This window comes from Marmota monax, unplaced genomic scaffold, assembly GCF_021218885.2.
Source record: "Marmota monax isolate L192 unplaced genomic scaffold, Marmota_monax_Labrador192_F-V1.1 WCK01_AAM20220418_F8-fsc00148, whole genome shotgun sequence".
Classification (NCBI taxonomy): domain Eukaryota; kingdom Metazoa; phylum Chordata; class Mammalia; order Rodentia; family Sciuridae; genus Marmota; species Marmota monax.
Window position 1 is genome coordinate 964,190 of NW_026693034.1, and position 20,444 is coordinate 984,633.

Genomic DNA, 20,444 nt, shown 5'->3' on the forward strand with positions numbered 1-20,444 from the left:
TTTAAGGATGAAATGATAAAACATTAGACATTAGAGGGGAGGAATCAGAGAGCATCCCAGAGATAGCTGTTGTCACTAGTTGATGGACATAGAGTTGCGGGGCAGGGAGAGAGAGGGGACTCATAGTTCTAGTCTCTCAATTTGTGTATATATTTGAAATTTTTCAATATAAGAGTTTTTTTTTTTTCTCTCAAGTACTTATAAGGGAAAATAGCTTCTTAAGGTAAATTGTCTTCAAAATTGCCCAGGGGGTAAAAACTTATATTTAAAAAGCACTTAGAATCATTGCAGTATTTTATGTAACCAGGAATTCCATTAGAGAATAAAATAACAAGCAAAATGAAGAATTTAGATTTGATTTTAAACCCAGAAAAATGAAATCTCATTCCACAGGCTCCTTATAGTACAAAATAGTTTTTTTCCCCCCATCATTCAGCTCTACCGTAAGCTGCACTTTATGGGTGGCCCTGGTGGCACTTTCAATTTGGCTCCTTTTGGCCGCCTGTTCCTTAGAAAGAGTCCGCCCTGTTTAATTAGGACATGATGGAGTGTGTAAAACTCAACACTTGGGGTGCTCTCTCTCAATTGTTAAAAGAAAGGAGAACCCACATGTGTGACAGTATTGGGTGGAATTTGAAGGCCCAAGTCTCGTGACACTGCCACAGAGTTCCCACACCTGTTATGCCTTTCTTCCTTCCAGAACCGTGTATGAAGACTCGGGACCCGGGAGGCCGCTCAGCTGCTTCATGGAGGAACCGGCCCCTTACTCGGATGGTACTGGTGCTGCCGCAGGTGGAGGGAACTGCAGGTTTGCAGAGTCCCCAAGTCAAGATCAAAGGCTTCAGGCACAACGACTTAGAAATCCAGAAGTCCGAGGTTCACTACAGACGCCCCAGAACCGTCCACATGGCCACCAGTCACCAGAACTGCCTGAAGGCTATGGTGAGAGGACACTGCCACATCCCTCGTATCGAGTTCCTGCGGGAGCTCTGCTTTTGCAAGTGTTAATGTGGCTATGCCACTCGGTGGCTGTGGCCATGTAAAGACCCTTGGGAAAGAGGTATGAGTATGGCTGACAGGGATTTCTCAGCAGTCGCTCTGGTCTCTCAGTTTAGAAATTTTAGGCACATTAATGCCAAAGAGAACCCAGGTATTGTGTAAATAGATGAGGGAATCAGCCATGATCTGTGACTGGAGCATGGGAAGGACAGCAGGGGGTCAAGGGCAAGAAGAAGGGATCCCTTGACCACCCCCTAAAGAGGACAGACGTGAAGGAGGATGTAGTTTAGGCTTGGCAGATTATCCAGAAGCGAGATTATCCAGAACCTAAACCACTTGCTTAACAAAAACCAGCTTGAAAGCAAGAATGCCTGGTTCCGTGCAGCACACAGAGAAAAATGAATGTGAAAGGTCATTCTTAAGGTGGCAGAGAAGTGACAGATGTGCATAAAGGCGGGTCCTCCAGATGTTGAGACAGGGCTGTGTCCTTTCAGGTCCTTTCCCAGTAAAGTTAAAGAATGGTGAAAGGAAGTGTAGAATTGCTGTGAACACACTAGAGGACAGAGTGACCACTCCGTGGAATTGGACTTCTCTAATTCTATCCTCTAATTTCTTATGCAGAACAGAGAACGACAGTACAAGGACAAGTTTACTTTTTGCACACACAGACTGGAGTTAGCACATGGCATGACCCCCGGATACCCAGGTAGGTTTGCTAAAATGCCCACCATCCAAGCTGGTCTTCCAGCAGTTGCCATGCATAGCCAGTCCCCTTCCAGATATATTGCTCTCAGTTTAAACTAAAATTAGGGATGAGTGAAATGAGATTTTCTTCAATAAGTTGAGTGTTTAGTGAACAGGATGTATTTGAAACGAGGTTGACTAGAGTTGGTGATTGTCGAAGTGGGCTCATTGGTGATTTCATTATGGCCCCTCTCAACTTTCTTATATGCTTAAAATGTTCTACAATAAGTTGAAGAGGAAATATAAAGATTCTCTTACCCCTTTTCTCTGCTGCTTTATTATTCCTCTTGCTCATTCCCTGTGGGCCCATTCTGGGGGAGATGAAGCTTTTCTGAACGAATCACTTCTACCAGGCCATACAGCTGAGCCTAGATCCGAGCTCCTTCCCCAACATGCTCCACAACAGAGTTGAGTTTCTTTTTTAAAATAGCATTACTACCTAATAAGATTTTTTGGTAATGTTTACTTCCTTTTTATGCATAATTTGTTTCACCTGAGAATAAGCTTCCTGTCTTTGATTTTCCAAGTCTATGTTGATTTTACGATTCAGTATCTATAATTACAGTGGAAATATTACCTGCAAATGAATGAGGTATCTCTCCAGTACTCACTGTAGGAAATGATAGGCTTTTGTGTTAATTACAAAAGCATCTCCGTCAGAAATGCTGTGCCCCCCGCCCCCCATCTTCTGTGGCTTGTATTGAGGAGATTCATCAGGAGCCTAGAAGGGAGACCACTTGCTTAACAAAAACGGCTTGAAAGCAAAACTCCTGGTCCCATGCAGCTGCTCAGAATTGCGAGTTTTCCAGTGCACATTGTACTTGACCTTGAAACCCCTAGGAGCCCTCTGGGAGCCTTTCAGTGAAGAAACCTTTCTGACTGGGAGCATTTGATTCAGCTTGTGAATGCGGTAGCTTTGTGACAGCTCTCAGATCCCCCTGACTGTGCTGGTCTCTCTAAGAAGTGGTGTTCCTGGGGTAGACCTGGTCTTCCTTCTCTGAACTCAGTTGGATAAACCTCCCTGTTTCTTCCATTTTGGTAGAGACCTTAACAGTGTGAATTGTGATGAACTCGGACCACTGCCACCAGGTTGGGAAGTCAGAAGTACAGTTTCTGGGAGGATATATTTTGTAGATCATAATAACCGAACAACCCAGTTTACAGATCCAAGGTTACACCACATCATGAAGTAAGACTTTCTAAAAAATCTTTGTTGACCTCTTCATTTACAACTGAATGTTTTCTTCCATTCACACTTTTCTTGATTTATCTACTGCATTGTTTGTTGGACAATAACCATGAGCAAAATAGGGTAAAATATTTGATGAACAACTGCATAATTTTAAATTCTTAAATTAGCGTGGACACTACTGAGGCCATATTTTGTTGCTGCTCTTTTTCTATATGCAATCTGAATAAAAGTCACCAGGATGACAATACTCAGCAGCTTCGTTAACAAAGCTTCAGCACGAGGTGCTCTAATGGCAGGCCTGGCCCAGAGAATGAGGAGTAGAGAAATGAGTTTGGGGTTGACCTTGTGTTGCACATTCAGTGTTATAGATTTGTGATGTCCTCAGGACAAAAAATCACACTTAGCTCTCCTAAGTGGCAGCTGACACTAGTGGCAGAACTTGAACAAGGCAGATGCCACTTTGTCACTCCATGGGTCCTACTGCTTTGATTTTACTGATACTTTGCCCTTAACGAGCAGGTTTCAGAATCCCTAGGCAGTTGAAAGAAGGGATGCTTAGCATTGGATTTCACTGAGTTGTTTGCTCTTGTATGTATGTGTGGCCGCCCTCCGGGATTATCTCCTTTAAATAAAAATTCCCATCAACTCGGTTTCATTCTGACTACTGAGGTGCCGCTAGCTGTGTGCTGTCTTATCGTTATGTAGTAGATGCAAGATAAACGAGAGCAATTTCTATTTCTATTTGTAGCAACAATGTGCAAGATAAACAGTTGCTTGGAATTGGGGAATCTCCTTTATTGTGCCCTAGACCTATATTGAAGTGGATGGTGGCCACCAGCAGTTGTTGCACATCTTAGTACCTTGTTATGTCACCAGAGAAAAGAACTCTACCTGAAGTTGCGTAACAAGTTCTTCTTGGTCCCTGCCACATGCGGGGCCTTGCTTGCAGCTCCTGGCCTTTGCTTGTGGTGTGACTCGGCTCATTTTCTTCTCCTCCAGTCACCAGTGCCAACTAAAGGAGCCCAGCCAGCCACCGCCACTGCCCAGTGAAGGCTCTGTGGAGGATGAGGAGCTTCCTGCCCAGAGATATGAAAGAGACCTAGTCCAGAAACTCAAAGTCCTCAGACACGAGCTGTCACTGCAGCAACCCCAGGCTGGCCATTGTCGCATTGAAGTTTCTAGAGAAGAAATATTTGAGGTACAGAATTCATTAGGTGTAGATGGTCAGCCCTGGGGATAAGCAGGGTGATGTGGGCTCCTTGGTTTTAAGTGAACTGACCTGTGGGCGGTTTTCCCTCTTGAGTGAGCTCTGCTTTCTGGTTAATATTTCAGGTATCGATTCTGTTGCTCGATGAAATTCAGGGCTTCTCAGGACCAAGGCCTACGTGGAGAGAGGGACTATATTTCCTCAGATGCTAACAGTTTAAAAAAGCTCGATAGCTGGCTTCTGGGGTGAAAGCCTAGAAATAGGTGCAGAAGCTAGCCCTCCGCTGCCTTGGGGCGCCTCTCTGTATTGTGCAGATCACATGCTCTCAGTCTGTTTTCCTCATACCCAGCTGCTCTGACCCCTGCTGCTTTGTATGGGGCTCCATCTAAGAGCATTTCCTTCTCAGAGAAGCTTGGTGGCCGGGGGGTCTCCCTGTCATTTCCTCTGGTCACAGGAAGATTAGACAGTTCCTGGGAAGGGCATCATCAGAGTCCCTAAAGAGACAGGACCCTTTTCTCAGGAAAGAGGATCATGAGGCCAAAGCTCACCTGGCTTTGGGTCATCTCTCAAAACAGTAGGGACAGTGGCCCCAAATGACCAAATGAGACCATTCAAGAAGTGCACATAGTTCCTCTCTGGGCTCTGGCAGCTGAGGGAAGTCCTGGAGTGCGAGACCCACCACTGTGGGGGGCGTGCACCTTGCCCTGGGGGAGAGCACAGCAGGAGAAGGCCAAGTGTGGGCAGGACACTGGTGCAGCGGTGCTGGAAGAGTTGGGGGATTGCAGCGACCTCCTGCCCACCGAGCCACCGGCAGTGATTGCCTGGAGTGGGAAAGACCTAAATCACTGCTTCCAGCTGCTGCTCACTGGCACCCCTGTGCCTCCTGGGATGGGAAGAGTTTGAACAGCGCTGCACTCAAGGCATGAAGAGATTCTAAGTGCCCCTTCACCGAGAGTCGGTGCCAATAGCTAGCCACTTGCAGTCTGCGAGCCGAGTGTGAGGGACCACGACGCTGTGACCTCACAGGGTCTGTGCTGGGGGCAAGCTGCTTTTTGTCTTACTTAAACCCGTTCTACCTTTTTCACTCTGGGAAATCACGTGTGATTTTTCACTTAAAACAGGCCCAGAATTCTTGGAACATCCAGACTCAGTGACATCTTCATTTGGGTTAAAGTACATTAATTTTTTATAGGGCACATTAAAACTAATTTATGTAGAGACAAATCAGCCCTAATGAGGACATTTGTCCTTAAATTCTTAGTGATTATGCTGACCACACATTTAGGTGTTCCCTGGACTGTGTGTGTTTGCTGTTTCTGGAGGGAGAAGCTGTGGAAGAGGAGATGGAATGTGCTAGACACAGTGGTGGGGCCCTGCCGTAGCAACCAGAGGAGACTTGGGGGTCAATGGCTGCTCCATTACCCATGACCTCTGGTCTTTTAGTACCTTTAAGAATCAAGGAAGAAAAAAATAGTAAACCAAAAATAAAAATTAAAAAAAAAAGCAGAGGCTTTCTTTCTCAACCTGCCATATTGGTGATATCTAGGAGTCCTATCGTCAGATCATGAAGATGCGCCCCAAGGACCTGAAGAAGCGACTCATGGTGAAGTTCCGTGGGGAGGAGGGCTTGGACTACGGTGGAGTGGCGCGGTGAGTGGCTGTCGGTGTGACTGCAGCCCTAGCTACAGAGAGGGTGGCATGCCGCTACCCAGTGCCTGAGCAGGTCCCTGGGGCTTCCCCTGCTGGCCACAGCTGACTGTCTGTGAAAGGCATCAGATCGCGCAGGTCACTTCAGTAGAGCTAGAATTAAACTCGCCCTCTTCAGCTCAGGTGTCTGAATCTGAGCAGGGGGGCGTGTCCGTTGCATTTGTATCATAGGACTTTTGTAAAATACAATTTGGGTGAAAATAATTCAAGCAAATCATTAAAAAAAACACATACACACACACAGAACAGGATAAAAGAGCAAAAATCCACTTCCTGTCCAACCTCTTGTCTCACCTTGGAGACACCTGCTTCACTCTTGGCTTTTTTAACTGATTCTTCTAACAGGCATCTTCGTATCACTTGGTGGACCAAGTTCAGACTGTTATGCCCTGTGCCCAGAGGCACAGGCCCTTGGTGGCAAGGGCTTCATGGCGTGCTCTCACCTCCCAGTTTAGTAACATCGATCTTTTTAGTCCGCCATGGTCTGTCCTGGGCACTGTATGTAATGGGCTCACACCTTTGTTTTTTGGATCATCACTTAGAAACACTCTCTTTTGGCCTCTCATTTTCACTTCCCTCAGCCTTTCCTCTCCCTTAAATTCCGTCATCTGTGTGTTATATTTCTATCGTCCATGTTCAAATTTACATTCTTTCTTTAACCAAAAATTTAGTTTCTTGTTCTTATCTGCATAGTAACTATAAGGGTTAAAATCAATTCTGTTAATATTATGATAATGTAACTATTGTTCACCAAGGGGTTAAACAGTCTTCTATAATTCATCTTCTTAAACAGATTTTAATTTTTCAAAGAATTTCTTCTTTTTAAGGCTTTATTTGTCTTTATTACCCCCTTTAAATTTAAAAATCCTTCAGGGGATGGGCACAATGGCACATGCCTGTAATCCCAGTAGGAGGCTGAGACGGGAGGATCACATGTTTGAGGCCAGACTAGACATATAGTAAGACCTTGTCTCAAAATCAAAAAATAAGGATTGGGGGTGTGGCTCAGTGATGGAGCACCACTGTGTTCAATGTCCAGTCCCCTGCCCTGCCTGAAAAAAATCCCAGGACAGTGTCACATATTGTGTCCTTTGACATCTTCCTTTCCTTCTCTTCCCTGTCCTTGTCTGTCTCAGAGGTCTCTGTGTGGTCTGTCAGTGATGCACCAGGCCTCCTTCTGCCCAGCCATTGGCATGACCACCACTCTTCTGCCATGGTTTGAGGTCTCCTCCCTCAGCTCAATCCCTGTGTCACTGCCACCACCTGAGGTCACATTGTGTGATGTCTCTTGCCTGCAGCTCCCAGCAGACATGACCTGCACTCAGCAAGGGGTGTCAGCCTGCATCCCCCATTCCTAGAGCAGCTGCTGACGCTAGCACGCTCGCCTCTCCATCAGTGCCTGCTGCAGGAATGGCTGCACCTCTCCTTAGGTTTCTCTCCTCCAGTTTCTTGCTTCAGTCTTTCGGAATTGCCCGTTACCTGGATATTGGCTCCTGGCCTGATCCTCTGTGTGTCTCATCTTTTTTCTTTCCCGTGTCTTTCTCCCACCCACCCCCTTTTCTGGGAGATTTCTTTAACTTGTCTTCCAGTGCTTCAAAAAATTTTGTCTTGATTTTAAAATCACCACAGCATAATCATCTATTGAACTCCATGGTGATCAAATAGAAAACAAAAGAATGAAGCTAGTATCCGTCACATGATTGCATCTTCTCCTGGGAGCTCCCCATGATTTGTATGCTGCTGTAGGAACTGTATCTGCTTGCCAGCCAGCAGAGACTGGCCTCCTCCCACGTGCTGGGTACTAGAGACGCAGCAGAGCAAACCAGGCACTGCACTTGCGCACTCCTCCCTCACGCACTAGTCAAAGAATTATGCACATGAATATAAACCCACAAATTGGCCAGGCTCGGGGGAAGTTGGGTGGGAGAGCTTCGTGCCTCTGCCATGTTTTGGTCTGACCATTTTTTAATCTTTTCCCAATTTTCTTGCACAGATGATTTTTATTTGTGCTTATTCCTTCCTATTCTGTCTCATTTCTGTCTTTTCTGTTTGGAAGAGTAAGAAATGCCAGAATAAAATTGGGGGCTGGTGTCTTAATGAGGCTTATCTGAGAGTTTTGAAAAGGATAAGCGGCTGGGACCGGTTGCAGACCTGCACAGGTGTCTGTGCCCCCCAGCCCCCATTCCCGGGTGCAGAGTGACCCAACCACAGCGATCGGATCACACAGCTTCTATCTAAAGTGCTTTGTTTGTTTGTCTGGTTTTGATTTTGGAGTTTTTAAACAATAAAATAATTCCAACTTAAAGGAATTCAGCCAAGAATCTAACTCATATATCCCATCCAGACTTAAAACTCTTAAAATTTTAAAGATTTTAAAATATATAACCAGTTTTATAAGGTACCAAAGTGATAGATGTTTGTCGTTTAAAAAATAAATAAATAAAAAGAAGAAAGAAAAAGAAAAAGAATTGAACAGAAAATTGCAAAGGGAAAACATCATTCTTTTTTTTTTTTTTTGTACTGGGGATTGAACTCAGGTGGGCTTAACCACTGAGCCACATCCCCAGCCCCCTTTTTTAATATTTTATTTGGAGACAGAGTCTTGCTTAGTTGCTTAGAGCCTCACCAAGTTGCTGAGGCTGGCTTTGAACTCTTGACTCAGCCTCTGGAGCTGCTGGGATTACAGGTGCACACCACTGTGTCCCGCAAAAGTCATTCTTGAACAACTCTTCTCCTGTTTCCCTAGACTTTGAAATGTTTTCCCCGTCTATGAAACATTTTACCGTGGAACATTTAAAAACTAGAAATAAGTAAAAGAAAATGACCCTGACTCTTAATACTGGAGTGAACTATTGATAAATTAGAGTCATGCTACTTTTATGGCATTTTTATCAGCTAACATCACATCATGAATGTCATCACCTGAGAGTTGGGTCTTTGCAGAGTTTTAGAGAGAACTTTAGCTTAGAGGCAGAAAAGATGACAAGTGCACTGCCAAGAATGCCATCCTCTTACGGGGACTCTTAATTCTAACCTAATCAGATGCAGCTGTGTCAGAGTCTTGATTACTTGGTGATGATGGGTTGCCTCGGGGCGCTCTCCTGGGTGCTCTTCTGGGTACTGTGAACTTTACTAGGCTCCTGGCCTCGTCCTCAGAGCAAGTGTCCTTTCCCACTTCATGTTACCCTCTCAGCTTCCTGGGGCACAGTGAATGAATCCTTAGGATAAGATCTGAAACCAGAAATGGTAGCACCTTTGAGATGTGTTATTGTCATTCCTAGGGAGTGGCTTTATTTGTTGTGCCATGAAATGTTGAATCCATATTATGGACTCTTCCAGTATTCCACGGACAATATTTACATGTTGCAAATCAACCCAGATTCTTCAATCAACCCTGTAAGTATCTGTGAATAGAGGTCGGGTGTGTCGCTGGAGGATTTTTAAGATGTATTTTCAGTTTCAATCTCTGTCCATGGTTTACTCATGATATAGGCTTAAAGACTAAGGTAAATAAAACACGGAAAAATAGAGTGAGGACTGAGTTGCAAAGGGTGATTCCCATCCTAGGTTTTTAGCCTGGGGTCACCAGCGTGTTGTTTTTGAGGAGAATACAGTGAAATCCAGCTGTTCCCACAGCAGAACATTTTATTGTCATTTGAGGGAACTCTGATTTGATGACCATGTTGGTTGAAGGTGACATTCTGAGAAGTGGTTTAGGACACTCTTAGAGTTGGAGAGACCCAAGCTTAGACTGTGGGCCATATTTACCACATGGGCACTGTCACAAGGCCCCTGAGGGGAAGCCAGGGACCAGTTCTACTTGAGCATTCAGATGTGAAAGAACCTTTAACCAGCGTGGAAGTGTCGACTAATTTTCTGAGATAATTTTAATTCAAGCCTGAAAGTAGAATTGTGAGGTTGCCTAGTTAAAAACCAGCACAGCTCTGGTTTTGGAAAGATTCCTTTTTCTCTTGGCCATTTGTACTTATTTTCCTCCGTGTCCACATCCCCCGCCACCCTCTGAGGATTCTTTTCTTTGCTTTTTGTGGGGGGAGGGGTGGCGGGGAAGGGAGGAAAGTCACTCTTGGCTCTTCCTTTCTTTTGAGCAGATACAAGGGAAGGGGGGGCAGGGTGGCTTCCTGGGCCAGTAGGTGCACAAGGCCACTGTACTTGGCTTGCTTCTCTGCTGTCACCAAGGTGACATTCTCAATTTCGGAAGAAGGGTCTTGCCTGTTCCTCTTGCACCAGCCCCACAATTAGGCAGCAGCTCTGAGGACCGGTGCTAGACTTGAACATATAAATGTCCTGCTCATGTGTATGAAAGACATGCTCTGAATTTCAGCGACAAGCAGCCTTTATTCTATTTGGCCACTAGTATAAGCTGGAGGCAGTGGAGTCAGTGCTCAGGGCCTATGGGACAGTCTCCCAAGAGGTTTGGAGAAAGCAGGAGGTGCCCATGTTGGTGGATCATCTTCCTAATGAACTCGTGTTCTCTGCTGCCCCCTGCAGGACCATCTGTCTTATTTCCACTTTGTGGGTCGGATCATGGGTCTGGCTGTGTTCCATGGACACTACATAAATGGGGGTTTCACAGTTCCCTTCTACAAGCAGCTTCTGGGGAAACCCATCCAACTCTCTGACCTGGAGTCGGTGGACCCAGAACTGCACAAGAGCTTGGTGTGGATTCTGTAAGTATCCGCTCACTGCTGAGCTAACTGGAAGTTCATACCTAGTCCCTGTGAGGGTGTGCTGCTGTGTCTAGGTGTGGGCATGCGCACGTGTGTTTCAGGGATGGGGATGGGACTGGGACTGAGGAAGAGAAGGAGAGAAGTCTCTGTACACAGCCAGAAATAACAGCAGATTAACAAGATCACTGACTGACTTTCCTTATGAGGCTTGATCAGTTTCTCTTCATGTGCTAGTTTCTCATTGTTCCCTTGAATTACTAAGTCTAATTAAAATGTCAATAGCCATTCTTTGCCGTGTGTGTGTGTGTGTGTGTGTGTGTGTGTGTGTAAAAGAGAGAGACTGAGACCCCACAGTGTCTCCAGTTAATATGCAGAGGTCCTGAGAAAGTATCAAAACAAAATGAACACTTAGTCCCCTCTGCTTTAGAATTATCCTAAACACTCTTTAGAGTGGCGGACACAGGAACAAAGTGACCAGTAGGCGTGGCAGGTCCCTGTGAAAGACCCAAGCCCTGGCATGGCAGGAGAGCTGCTGTGTGGAGTGGCGTTGAGTCTTGGCCACCTTCTGTCTTCATAGGCTGCACCTCACAAGGGGCGTGGGGGAGTCGAGAGCATCCTGTGGGGACCCCTGACTCTACCTGTGTGTCAAGCATTCGGGTGGATTAAAGAGCCAGTTTGCATTTTCAAGTGCTTTTTTTGCTAGAATAGATGCCTGTGTGGCTTCCTGGGTGACCTCCCTTTGACTGGGCCACCTCTTGACAATCTCTCCCTTGTCCTCCCAGACTCATTACAAAGCAGTTGGGACACAGGTCTCAAAAGATCATAAAGCAAGCCATCACCCTCCTTCCAGTCAGAAAGATGGGGACCCTGGCACTGGAGCTGTGGCTTCCAGCTCTTTCCAATGCTAGTCTTCCACATGACTCCACAGGGCCGCGTGTCCACCAGCTGTCCCTCTGCCACCTCTGTCTTCGGTGCTCCCCTTTTTGCCGCAGGGTGGCAAAGATCTCACTGACACTGGCCTCGTATCCCCTTTTGACAGAGAGAACGACATCACCCCCGTGCTGGACCACACCTTCTGCGTGGAGCATAACGCTTTCGGGCGGATTCTTCAGCACGAATTGAAACCCAACGGCAGAAACGTGCCGGTCACGGAGGAGAACAAGAAGGAATATGTCCGGTAATGCCCAGGGCAAGCCTTGGTGGTGGCCTGGTGGGGGGGCGGGTGGGAGGCAGGTGCCTGGAGCCATCCTGGGCACAGCTGGGTTCATGTCAGGGGTGACATAGCTTCTTGATGCTTGAGGCTCTCCTGTGTTTGACTGCACTCGTGACCAGTGTCATGTGAAAGAGGCGACTTCCAGGAGCTCTCAGCTGGGGATTCTGCTAGGAGGGACCCTGATGTGGTTGGAGCTGGACTGTCAAAGGGACAGAACCCAAACCCGGGAGGATTTCCATGTGACTGTCCAACTCTGGGTACAAAGGTGGTGAGCCCAGGAGAAAAGCAGTGGGCTGGAGGCTCCGCGTGGGGAGCCTCAAGGGAGGCCACTCCAGCCCGGCTCCCGCCTCTTCCTCAAGGCAGATCCACACAGGAACCAGTCACTTGCCTTGGAAGTTCCGAAACATGGGGCTCGTGTGGTCACACTGCTGCCGGTTTCTCACACTGACCCTGATTTTACTGCCAAATGCACTTTTCAATGATGGCAGTTACAAATATCTTTGACGGTGAGCAAGGCACCGTGGGGAACCAGGCTGCCTGCACAGTCCCAGCTCACCACACTGTCCCCTGAGCCTGTCGCTGACCTCCATGGGCCTTCTCCTGGCCCGTCTGCAGCTGCTCCTGACACGTGGGCTCCTCTTCCAGGTTGTACGTGAACTGGAGGTTCATGAGAGGGATCGAGGCCCAGTTCTTGGCGCTCCAGAAGGGCTTTAATGAACTCATCCCTCAGCACTTACTCAAGCCCTTTGACCAGAAGGAACTAGAGGTATGTGCGCGCCATGCTGCCGCCCAGCCCACAGGCACCAGGTAGTCATCTGTCGGAGAGCCCAGCTGTGAATGAGGCCTCTGTGATGGTGACAGCGAGGTGTCCCCTTGGCAGCAGTGAGCCTGAATGGTTCTGGGGGAGTCGTTCAAGGTGCTTGTGATTTCTGAATCTCTGGCATGGAGACTCCACAGCCCCTCTGGTGTGGCCCCTATTTTGTGCCAATCCTCCCACAGGAGTAGCGTCTCATTTTTTATTCTGGCTGATCACAGACTAAGCACAGTGTTACCATCTTCTCTGCTCACACTTTGTGGACTTGACAGAGATTCATTCATCCCTTATCCATCTCTGCCTGGTGCCAAGGGACCCAAGCCTTCCAGATTGTCCTTTGTCTTTCTGCCCCCCGTGAGAAGCTGAGAGCTTGTGAGGCAAGAGCGCCTTTGGGTGGCACAGGAGTGCTGCGGTGGGCTTGGTCAGCAAGTGAGGAGACAGCCCTTCCCTTTACCTGTGCCACGTGCCAAGTTCCCATCCCTTCAGACTGCACCCTGGCGTCTCCACACACGTTCTTGAGAGACACCACAGTGGGGCCTTGTTTTACAGTTAGCTCCGTGGCGTGTTTCCAGAATGTTCTAGATGCTCACTCCTCCCCACCCCAGAGCAACACCACCAGCCGGGCTGTAATCAGGTCACACTGGTAGCTGTGTGCCTTTGTCCTCAGGCTGGAAGCCAGCAGGAGGTGGCTCCACGTATCAGGCCTGTCAGCGCAGCTTTCTTCTGTCCAGACATCTGTCTGGTGCATTTGGTCAGAGCTGCTTGGTGGCTTTGGAGATCAAGTTTTTAACTCCTTTCTTGTATTGAGAGCCAAGGAGGCATGTCATGGTTGGGGCTTATACGTTTTGGAAATGACACCTCAAAATGCTTTCCCAGTTGATAATAGGAGGCCTGGATAAGATCGACCTGAATGACTGGAAGTCCAACACGCGGCTGAAGCACTGTGTGGCCGACAGCAACATCGTCCGCTGGTTCTGGCAGGCAGTGGAGACCTTCGATGAGGAGAGGAGGGCCAGGCTGCTGCAGTTCGTGACTGGCTCCACGCGAGTCCCTCTCCAGGGCTTCAAGGCTCTGCAAGGTGACTGACGGGGAGGCAGGGCCATTGCCATGAGGTGTCTTTTGAAATGTCACCTGCTAGAGAACCCCGTGGCCAACATTCAGAGCCATGGAGGTGCACAGTTGGCACATGTAGGTCCCCATGGAGCCTTGGCAAGGCCCAGTTCCCACAGCCTCACTGTGGTCAAAAGCCAAGAGGGCCCCAGGTGGGCACCTATGAAGAGCATTGCTGGGAGCCACCCATAGCCTCTAGCCCCACACTTGAGACTGCAACTGACCCTTGTTTAGCCACAAGGCACATTGAGGGAAGATGGTGTCATGCTCACTCTAAGCCACTGAGGTGGCCCTTCCTATGGAACTCCTGCAGGGAGTTCCATAGGAAGGGTCCCTGGCTATTGGCCTTGGGCATGTGGCCCAGTGTGTCATCTCACACCCAGGGTTTGGAAGGTATGTGGCAGATCTGGAAAAAGCAGGTGGAGGATGTGAACATACCGAGCTTAGCAGTTGAACTTCAGTGTGGATAGGCATTTGGATTTGTTGCAAGTACAGAATCTTCACTCTGACTTTTAAGAACCTTTGAGTGAAAGGAGGGTCGTCCAGGGTCCCTCAACTCAGGGCATAAGGCACTTGTCTTCTCCACAGTGTTGTCTTCATGTAGGATGGTTGCAGGGGGCCCTGCAGGAGTGAAGGGGGTTCAAGACTATCCAAGCACCTGGGGCCCTCAGCTTCTGCAGGTTGGGATCCCTGAGTTGGCCTGAATTTATAGCAGCAGCTGTGAACAATGATGGCCAGCTTGATGTCACTGGGAGCTGAGTCTGAAAAGATTCGAGCATGGATGAGCCCAGTGGTTGGCAGCTCTGCTACTAGCAAAGGGTGGGTGCAGACAGATCCCAGCCCAGACACCCTTGGAGCTGCTCATGACCAGGGGATTCTGAGCCTCTGGGTCCTATCCCTGGGTTGTTCTGAAATGTCTTCTTTCTGTCATTCAATGGCCACTGCAGGCATCTCCTAAAACTGGCCAGGGGCTTACGTTGCTAGGTGACCATCACAACCCTCCGGCAGGACAGCCTGCCTGGGTACTGGGGCTGATGTGTGTGGGAGCCGCCACCGGGCAGCTCCAGGGCTTTGCCTGCGAAGTGCATTAACTAGAGTGTCGTTCTGTAAGGTTCTACAGGCGCGGCAGGGCCCCGGCTGTTCACCATCCACCTGATCGATGCAAACACGGACAACTTGCCCAAGGCCCACACTTGGTAAGAACCTACCATGGAGCTGGGTGTCCCAGCAGCTGGCTCCAGAGGCTGTGCCCTTCACCCTGTGCTCAGCCATCTGTCACTCACAGGATTCTGTGACTCTTTTCTGCAGAGCTCAGGTGGGGCTGGCAGCAGCACTTGTGTCCAGTGGGACAGCACTTTGGAGGGGGCCTTGTGCAAGGCTATCAGAAGGCTATTCTGACATGTAACTAGTGGACACTGGTATTTTGTCATGTAGGTGGCTCCTGCTTCTCAGGCTCGAGTGGCCTTCTTTGCTGGGTCTTTTTTTTTTTTTTTTCTTCTCTGTGGATTGAACTCAGGGATGCTTAACCACTGAGCCACACCCCCAGCCCTTTTAATACTTTATTTAGAGACAGGGTCTCACTGAGTTGCTTAGGGCCTCACTAAGTTGCTGAGGCTGGCTTTGAACTCACAATCCTCCTGCCTCAGCCTCCCAAGCTGCTGGCATTACAGGTGAAACAGTTTTTACTTTGGATTTATTGCTCTTCACTTCGCCTGACATTTCTGGGTCTCTACTGTCCTTCTTGTAACTTTGCCTGTGACCAGTATCTCTTGTCTATTGAAAAATGTTTTCTCCCTACATTTTAAGCTTAAAAATTAATATTCATGGTAGATCGTTCCATTGTGTTTTAAAAGTCCATTTCATGCATACACTTTGTCTCAGAACCACTTACCTCTCCTTCAAGTTCCAAACGGTCCAAGAGTGTTACGTGATGTGCTAGAATGTTCCTGATTTGGAACCCAGTAGCGTGGGTTCAAATGCTGACCATGATACCTTTTAAAGATGGGCTATGAGGCAAACTGCTTGATATCTTTACCTGGTTTTCCACCCCTGTAGATGGGCTAATGCAGCTCTCCTGAGACTGTTGTGGGACAGGAAGGCCCTGCTTGACCATGGCTGCAGCATCTATCTGGGCAGGAATGCGCCATGTTGGCACATGGTGCTGCTCTCCGGCTCACAGCGCTCCTGGCCTCGAACATTTTAGCACTGGTATAAAACAGACATAAAAAATGTCTTCTGATATTAATACTTTAGAACAAAGGAGGCCATACCACTCAACCCAACTCCTTGACAAAACTGCTTCAGCTGCTCGGTCCCAGTGACTCACAGCCACTGTGTTCCCCGGGGGGGGGACGGTTCTGTTTCTGTTTTGCGTCAATAGCTTCCTAAAGGATGTCTTCTTCTTTGCATAAATACTGGAAATTAATTTCCCATGGAAATATTGAGTCAGAAGTTTAATATTCACCTCATCTTTCAGGGATTTCACATTTTACTAGCTTTAAAATATAGTTTGTTTTACAGGGAAATTTCCAGACTGCTTTGTTTTGGTCTCAGAGCAAATCCCAGAGGAACAGATAGACATGCGATAAATTGTTAGGGATGACATGACTAATGACCAGTCTAGGTTATGGGAGTCGGCAAAAGGGTAATTCATGGTGTGGAGAAATAATATCTTCCCAAAGACAAAAAACAAGTTATGAGCTTTGTCGTAATATAAGCAATAAGGTAATAATTTGGTTATGTTTTGGTTTTAAAGGTCTTGAGATTTATTTTGCTGTGAGTTCATTGGAAAATTTTTGTGTTGGAGCAGAAAAGCACCAGGGGGAGGTGGAGACCTTGCTAGTGCCCCCCACGCCCCGCCACCTCCCACATACCTAGCCTTGTCTCCTGCCTATCCTTGACCTTGAAGGTGGTCCCAGGGCTGTGCTGTCCCAGCAGTGACTCTGCCTCCTTTGTCCTTTTCCAGCTTTAACCGAATCGATATCCCACCGTATGAGTCTTATGAAAAACTCTACGAGAAACTGCTGACCGCGGTGGAGGAGACCTGTGGGTTTGCTGTGGAGTGAAGAGCATCCCGAGGCAGCAGAGTCTCGCTCATGACCACCAGACCAAAAGCATATGGCTTCCGTGTGCCTCCTGCAAGGCTGGCTGAGGCCTGGAGTCCTGGACAACCTGAGGGAAAAGGCTTGTCCCCCTCCTTCTTGTTGGCAGAGGGAGGGGGCAGGGGACTTTCGTAGGTGGCTCTCACCATATATTCCTCCTTTATTATCGTCCTCCCCCCCCATCACCCATCCAATAAAACAGCCAGGTTTTGCCCGTGCCTCGGTGACACATGGCGAAAAGGCTCATGGCCCTGTGCTCTTTACAAGAGCACGGACCCCAGCCAGGGGCTGGGCTGGGTCCATGGAGGGTCTGCCTGGTAGTGCTACCAGCTTGTCCCTCTCATGCAGCCTCCAGGCCCCTTTCAAGTTCAGCAGTTGCCGGATACCCAACCAGAGCTCAGATCCCAAATTTCACATCCCAGCGGCCTGTTCTGCGTAGCAGATGATTTCCTACCTGAAAAATAACTGTACAGTGTATGCTTCTAGGGAGTCTGTCATGGCAGGAAACTTGAATCGTTATGTGTTTTCCTTTTGAAAGTAAAGGAATCCGAGCAGTTTTCACTGAGGCCCAGGGTTTTATTCAGGGTATCCTGGCTGAAAAGTCTGTTTTGCACAGAGAAAAAAACTGTTTTTCTTTTCAAGAGTCCCTTTTGCTGCATCCTCTATCCTGTCTGAAATTCTTTCTGGTGAAAACCCCTCATAACAGAGCTTAGTAAAGAACAGACCAAAATCAGCCTCAGATCCAGCCGCTGGGTCCAGAGCTGACTCCGTCCTGTGCCTGGTTGTGCGTGGAGAGGCGTCACTGTGTCTCCTGAAATGTTAACAGACTTTCATGTGGTAATTGCTAAGAGCTAAACTAACAAAAGAATCCTGTTACCAGAGCTGCTGGCCCGGTGCAGACTAGCTGAAAATGGAGAGGGAACGGTGGCCTTGCTGGACCAGGGCCTCAGAGTTAGTGCCGTGCTGGGAGGAGGGCGTGGGTGTGCGCCTGTTCCGGCAGGTGGGTGCAACTCCACGCAAACTGGTTGGCCTTTTCCTCCGTGGCCGTGGTGACACTAGCAATTGCACTTGATTCTCCTGCCCACGTGTCTCGACGTGATGACAAGGCCCAAGCCAGCCCAGACTCGAGGCTTCCAACACCATTTCCTATTTGCACAAAAGTTCTAGCAGAGTTTGATTTCAGCACAGTGGCCTCATTTCAGATGGCTCGGCTTCTGTGGAAGACCGCAGCAGCAGCCCATTTTCCTATGTGTCTCTGTGGCTATTGCTCTGGTTTGGGGGCGGGCGGGGGCAAGTACAGGGTAATTCATTAGCAAGACATTTCACTGCTGTTGAAATGGGAGTTCAGCGCTGGGCTCCAGCTGTGGTCTGCGGTGGAGCAGGTTGGAGCTCGTGGGCACTCACTGTTCTGTTTCTGTTCCCCTTGGACTGGTGGGTGTGGAGGAAGGTGTAGCCCCCCATAGCCCGCCCTGATTCCTTTGCTCATCCTGGAAGCAGCCTGGTTCCATGTGGGGAACATGTGGACTTCTTAGGTCACAGACCCGTCCATCCCAAGAGGTTTTCCCAGTTCCGCAGCCGCACTTTGGCCTCCTGAGGTTCTGGGACAGAAAGGACACCTGGTGGGATTCTCTGCAGAAGGGAAGTTGAATCCGTGCAAACGTCCAGGCCAACTTGTGGCCTTAGTCTTTCAATTTTCTGCCTTGCCCCAGTAGGGCTCACCCTGTGTCTCATTCACCCCAATGCTTTTGAGGGCATTTTAGAAACTGGTTCCAAGATGACGCCACCCCGTCTTCCCTTTCAGTATTCCTCTGAACAGGGAAGTGAAACAACAGGCCCCCCCAGAAAGACCTGATCTGTGACCTGAGCCCAGATTCTGGGAGGTGGACAGATGTGCAGAGTTCAAGGGACACTCCAGAGGGAAGCAGGGTCTGTGGTGTGAGTACATGCAGCAGGAACTTGGCCTTCGAACTACCTTCTTGCTGTTAGGAAGAGCAGGGGTGATCCGTAGATACTGCAGCCCTGTGCCATTCAAGTTGGTGTCCCTGTGGCCACCATCCAGAGCTGCCCGAGTTCCTGTCCCCTGGGGCTTCTGTTTGGCTTTGCCACTTGCACGTGTGTGGGGGTTTGTCTCAGCCCTTGGCGCTATCATCAGCCGCGTCAGACCTCCCAGAGCTCTGCTCTGTCCAAGCCTGTTGGTGGCATTTGCCCTTCTAGAATCGGAACTGTCTACCATGGCCTGGTCCTCTGAACCACCCCAAAGGACAGTGTGACAAGCTCCTGGTTGCCCCACTTAGGGTCTGTGTGAAGCCCTTGTATGTGTGACTCGTCTGTCATCCCTCCCGGTAGTCCCAGGCGACCCACCTTTCCCCCCTTGCCTCTCACCTCCTTGCCCAGACGCTTCAGGGGCCCAACTTTCCAGGCTCGCCCTCACCAGCGGCCGTCAGCCGACACTCAGGGATGTAGCGAACCACCACTCTGCAGCGCTGTGGGCAGGGGAGCAGGCAGCCGTGCGCAGCCTGAGGCGACAGGGCGACAGCAGGGCGCCCTCTTGATTTCTGAAAGGAAAATCTGCCACTAGATCGATTTTGACCCCTAAGCTGGCTCAGCTGCATGGGCCAAATTCAGGTGAGGTGGCCTCAACTCTGAGACGTCAGGAATGGCCTTCTGCAGAGAACACGCCCCGGCCCAGCCACCTGCAGCAGGTGTGTGCCACATGGCAGCCTTCCCGAACATAGTATGGATTTTTAAAATTTGTTTATTTTTGTTTCTGAACCACTTTATAATGTATTTTTAATTTATTTTGTAATGTCTTGTTTTTAAGTATTGCTGCTATCCTTGTTACTCTTCCCACTGTTTTTATTGCTGATTTATTTTGTGAAAGTTGTACACTAATGTTCTGTTTTATGTCAAAATCAAAAGTATTTAAAAGAAATACTAGTTCTATTTAATGTGGGTATGGAACCAGCTGGAAGCAAACAGCGATCACACAGCAGGCTGGCCCCGGGAGGTTCATTTTGTTACATATGCAATAAACTCACGACTTTACAGTTCTGGTGTCTGCTATTTTGATGTGGAAATGAGATTCCAATTTCCTTACAGCCTCACGAGGAAGGAGGTCAATGGCTGGAAACAGCGGTAAGGACACAACTTAGGACAAGCTAATGAAATGGGCCAGGGGGTTCTGCGAGCTCCTCCTGGGCTCGAGGGCAGTTGGCAGCTGCTGACCGCCCACACTGGTCGTATTTGTTTTTTCTTTCTCACATTTCTTTATTGTGTTAAAATAGATATGAGACTGTGTCACTATGTCACTTCAACACTGGTTAGAATCCTCCTGTTTCCCTGGAGGGTGCTGGTGTATACTCTGGTCCTGCCTTTTGGCCATTTCGAATAGTCTTTTGTGAACATACTTGTTGGGAGCCTGCTGCAAGCACCCCCTGCAGTGGCCCTGCATTCCACAGCAGCTGCAACCTTGCCAGTACTTACCTTCTTTTAGCCTTTCTTTTGCCAACGGCTATCCCGGCAGGTGTGAAGTACTAGCTTGCTGTGGTTGATTGGCATTTCCCCAGTGATGTGGAACATGTTGTCATTGCTTATTGACAATTTGTATATTTTCTTTGGAGAAATATCTTCTCAAGCTTTTGCCCCTTGTTTATCCTTTGCCCACTGTTG

The 20,444-nt window shown here is 48.5% G+C and overlaps 1 protein-coding gene across 3 annotated transcripts in view; it reads left to right on the forward strand.

Annotated features, from left to right (window-relative positions):
* Smurf1 (SMAD specific E3 ubiquitin protein ligase 1) overlaps window positions 1-19,825 on the forward strand; it is a 94,900-nt gene extending 75,075 nt beyond the window's left edge. For 2 of the 3 annotated variants that reach the window (XM_046453680.2, XM_046453681.2), the window contains exons 7-18: window positions 701-942; window positions 1,621-1,705; window positions 2,786-2,932; window positions 3,935-4,133; window positions 5,689-5,792; window positions 9,131-9,245; window positions 10,359-10,537; window positions 11,577-11,714; window positions 12,396-12,516; window positions 13,441-13,642; window positions 14,786-14,870; window positions 16,640-19,825. In XM_046453680.2, the coding sequence (XP_046309636.1) occupies window positions 701-942; window positions 1,621-1,705; window positions 2,786-2,932; window positions 3,935-4,133; window positions 5,689-5,792; window positions 9,131-9,245; window positions 10,359-10,537; window positions 11,577-11,714; window positions 12,396-12,516; window positions 13,441-13,642; window positions 14,786-14,870; window positions 16,640-16,739 (1,717 nt within the window). In that variant the 3' untranslated portion in view covers window positions 16,740-19,825. The remainder of the gene's footprint in view (window positions 1-700; window positions 943-1,620; window positions 1,706-2,785; window positions 2,933-3,934; window positions 4,134-5,688; window positions 5,793-9,130; window positions 9,246-10,358; window positions 10,538-11,576; window positions 11,715-12,395; window positions 12,517-13,440; window positions 13,643-14,785; window positions 14,871-16,639) is intronic. The other variant, XM_046453682.2, reaches the window with a different exon arrangement.
* Window positions 19,826-20,444: the final 619 nt, after the last annotated feature.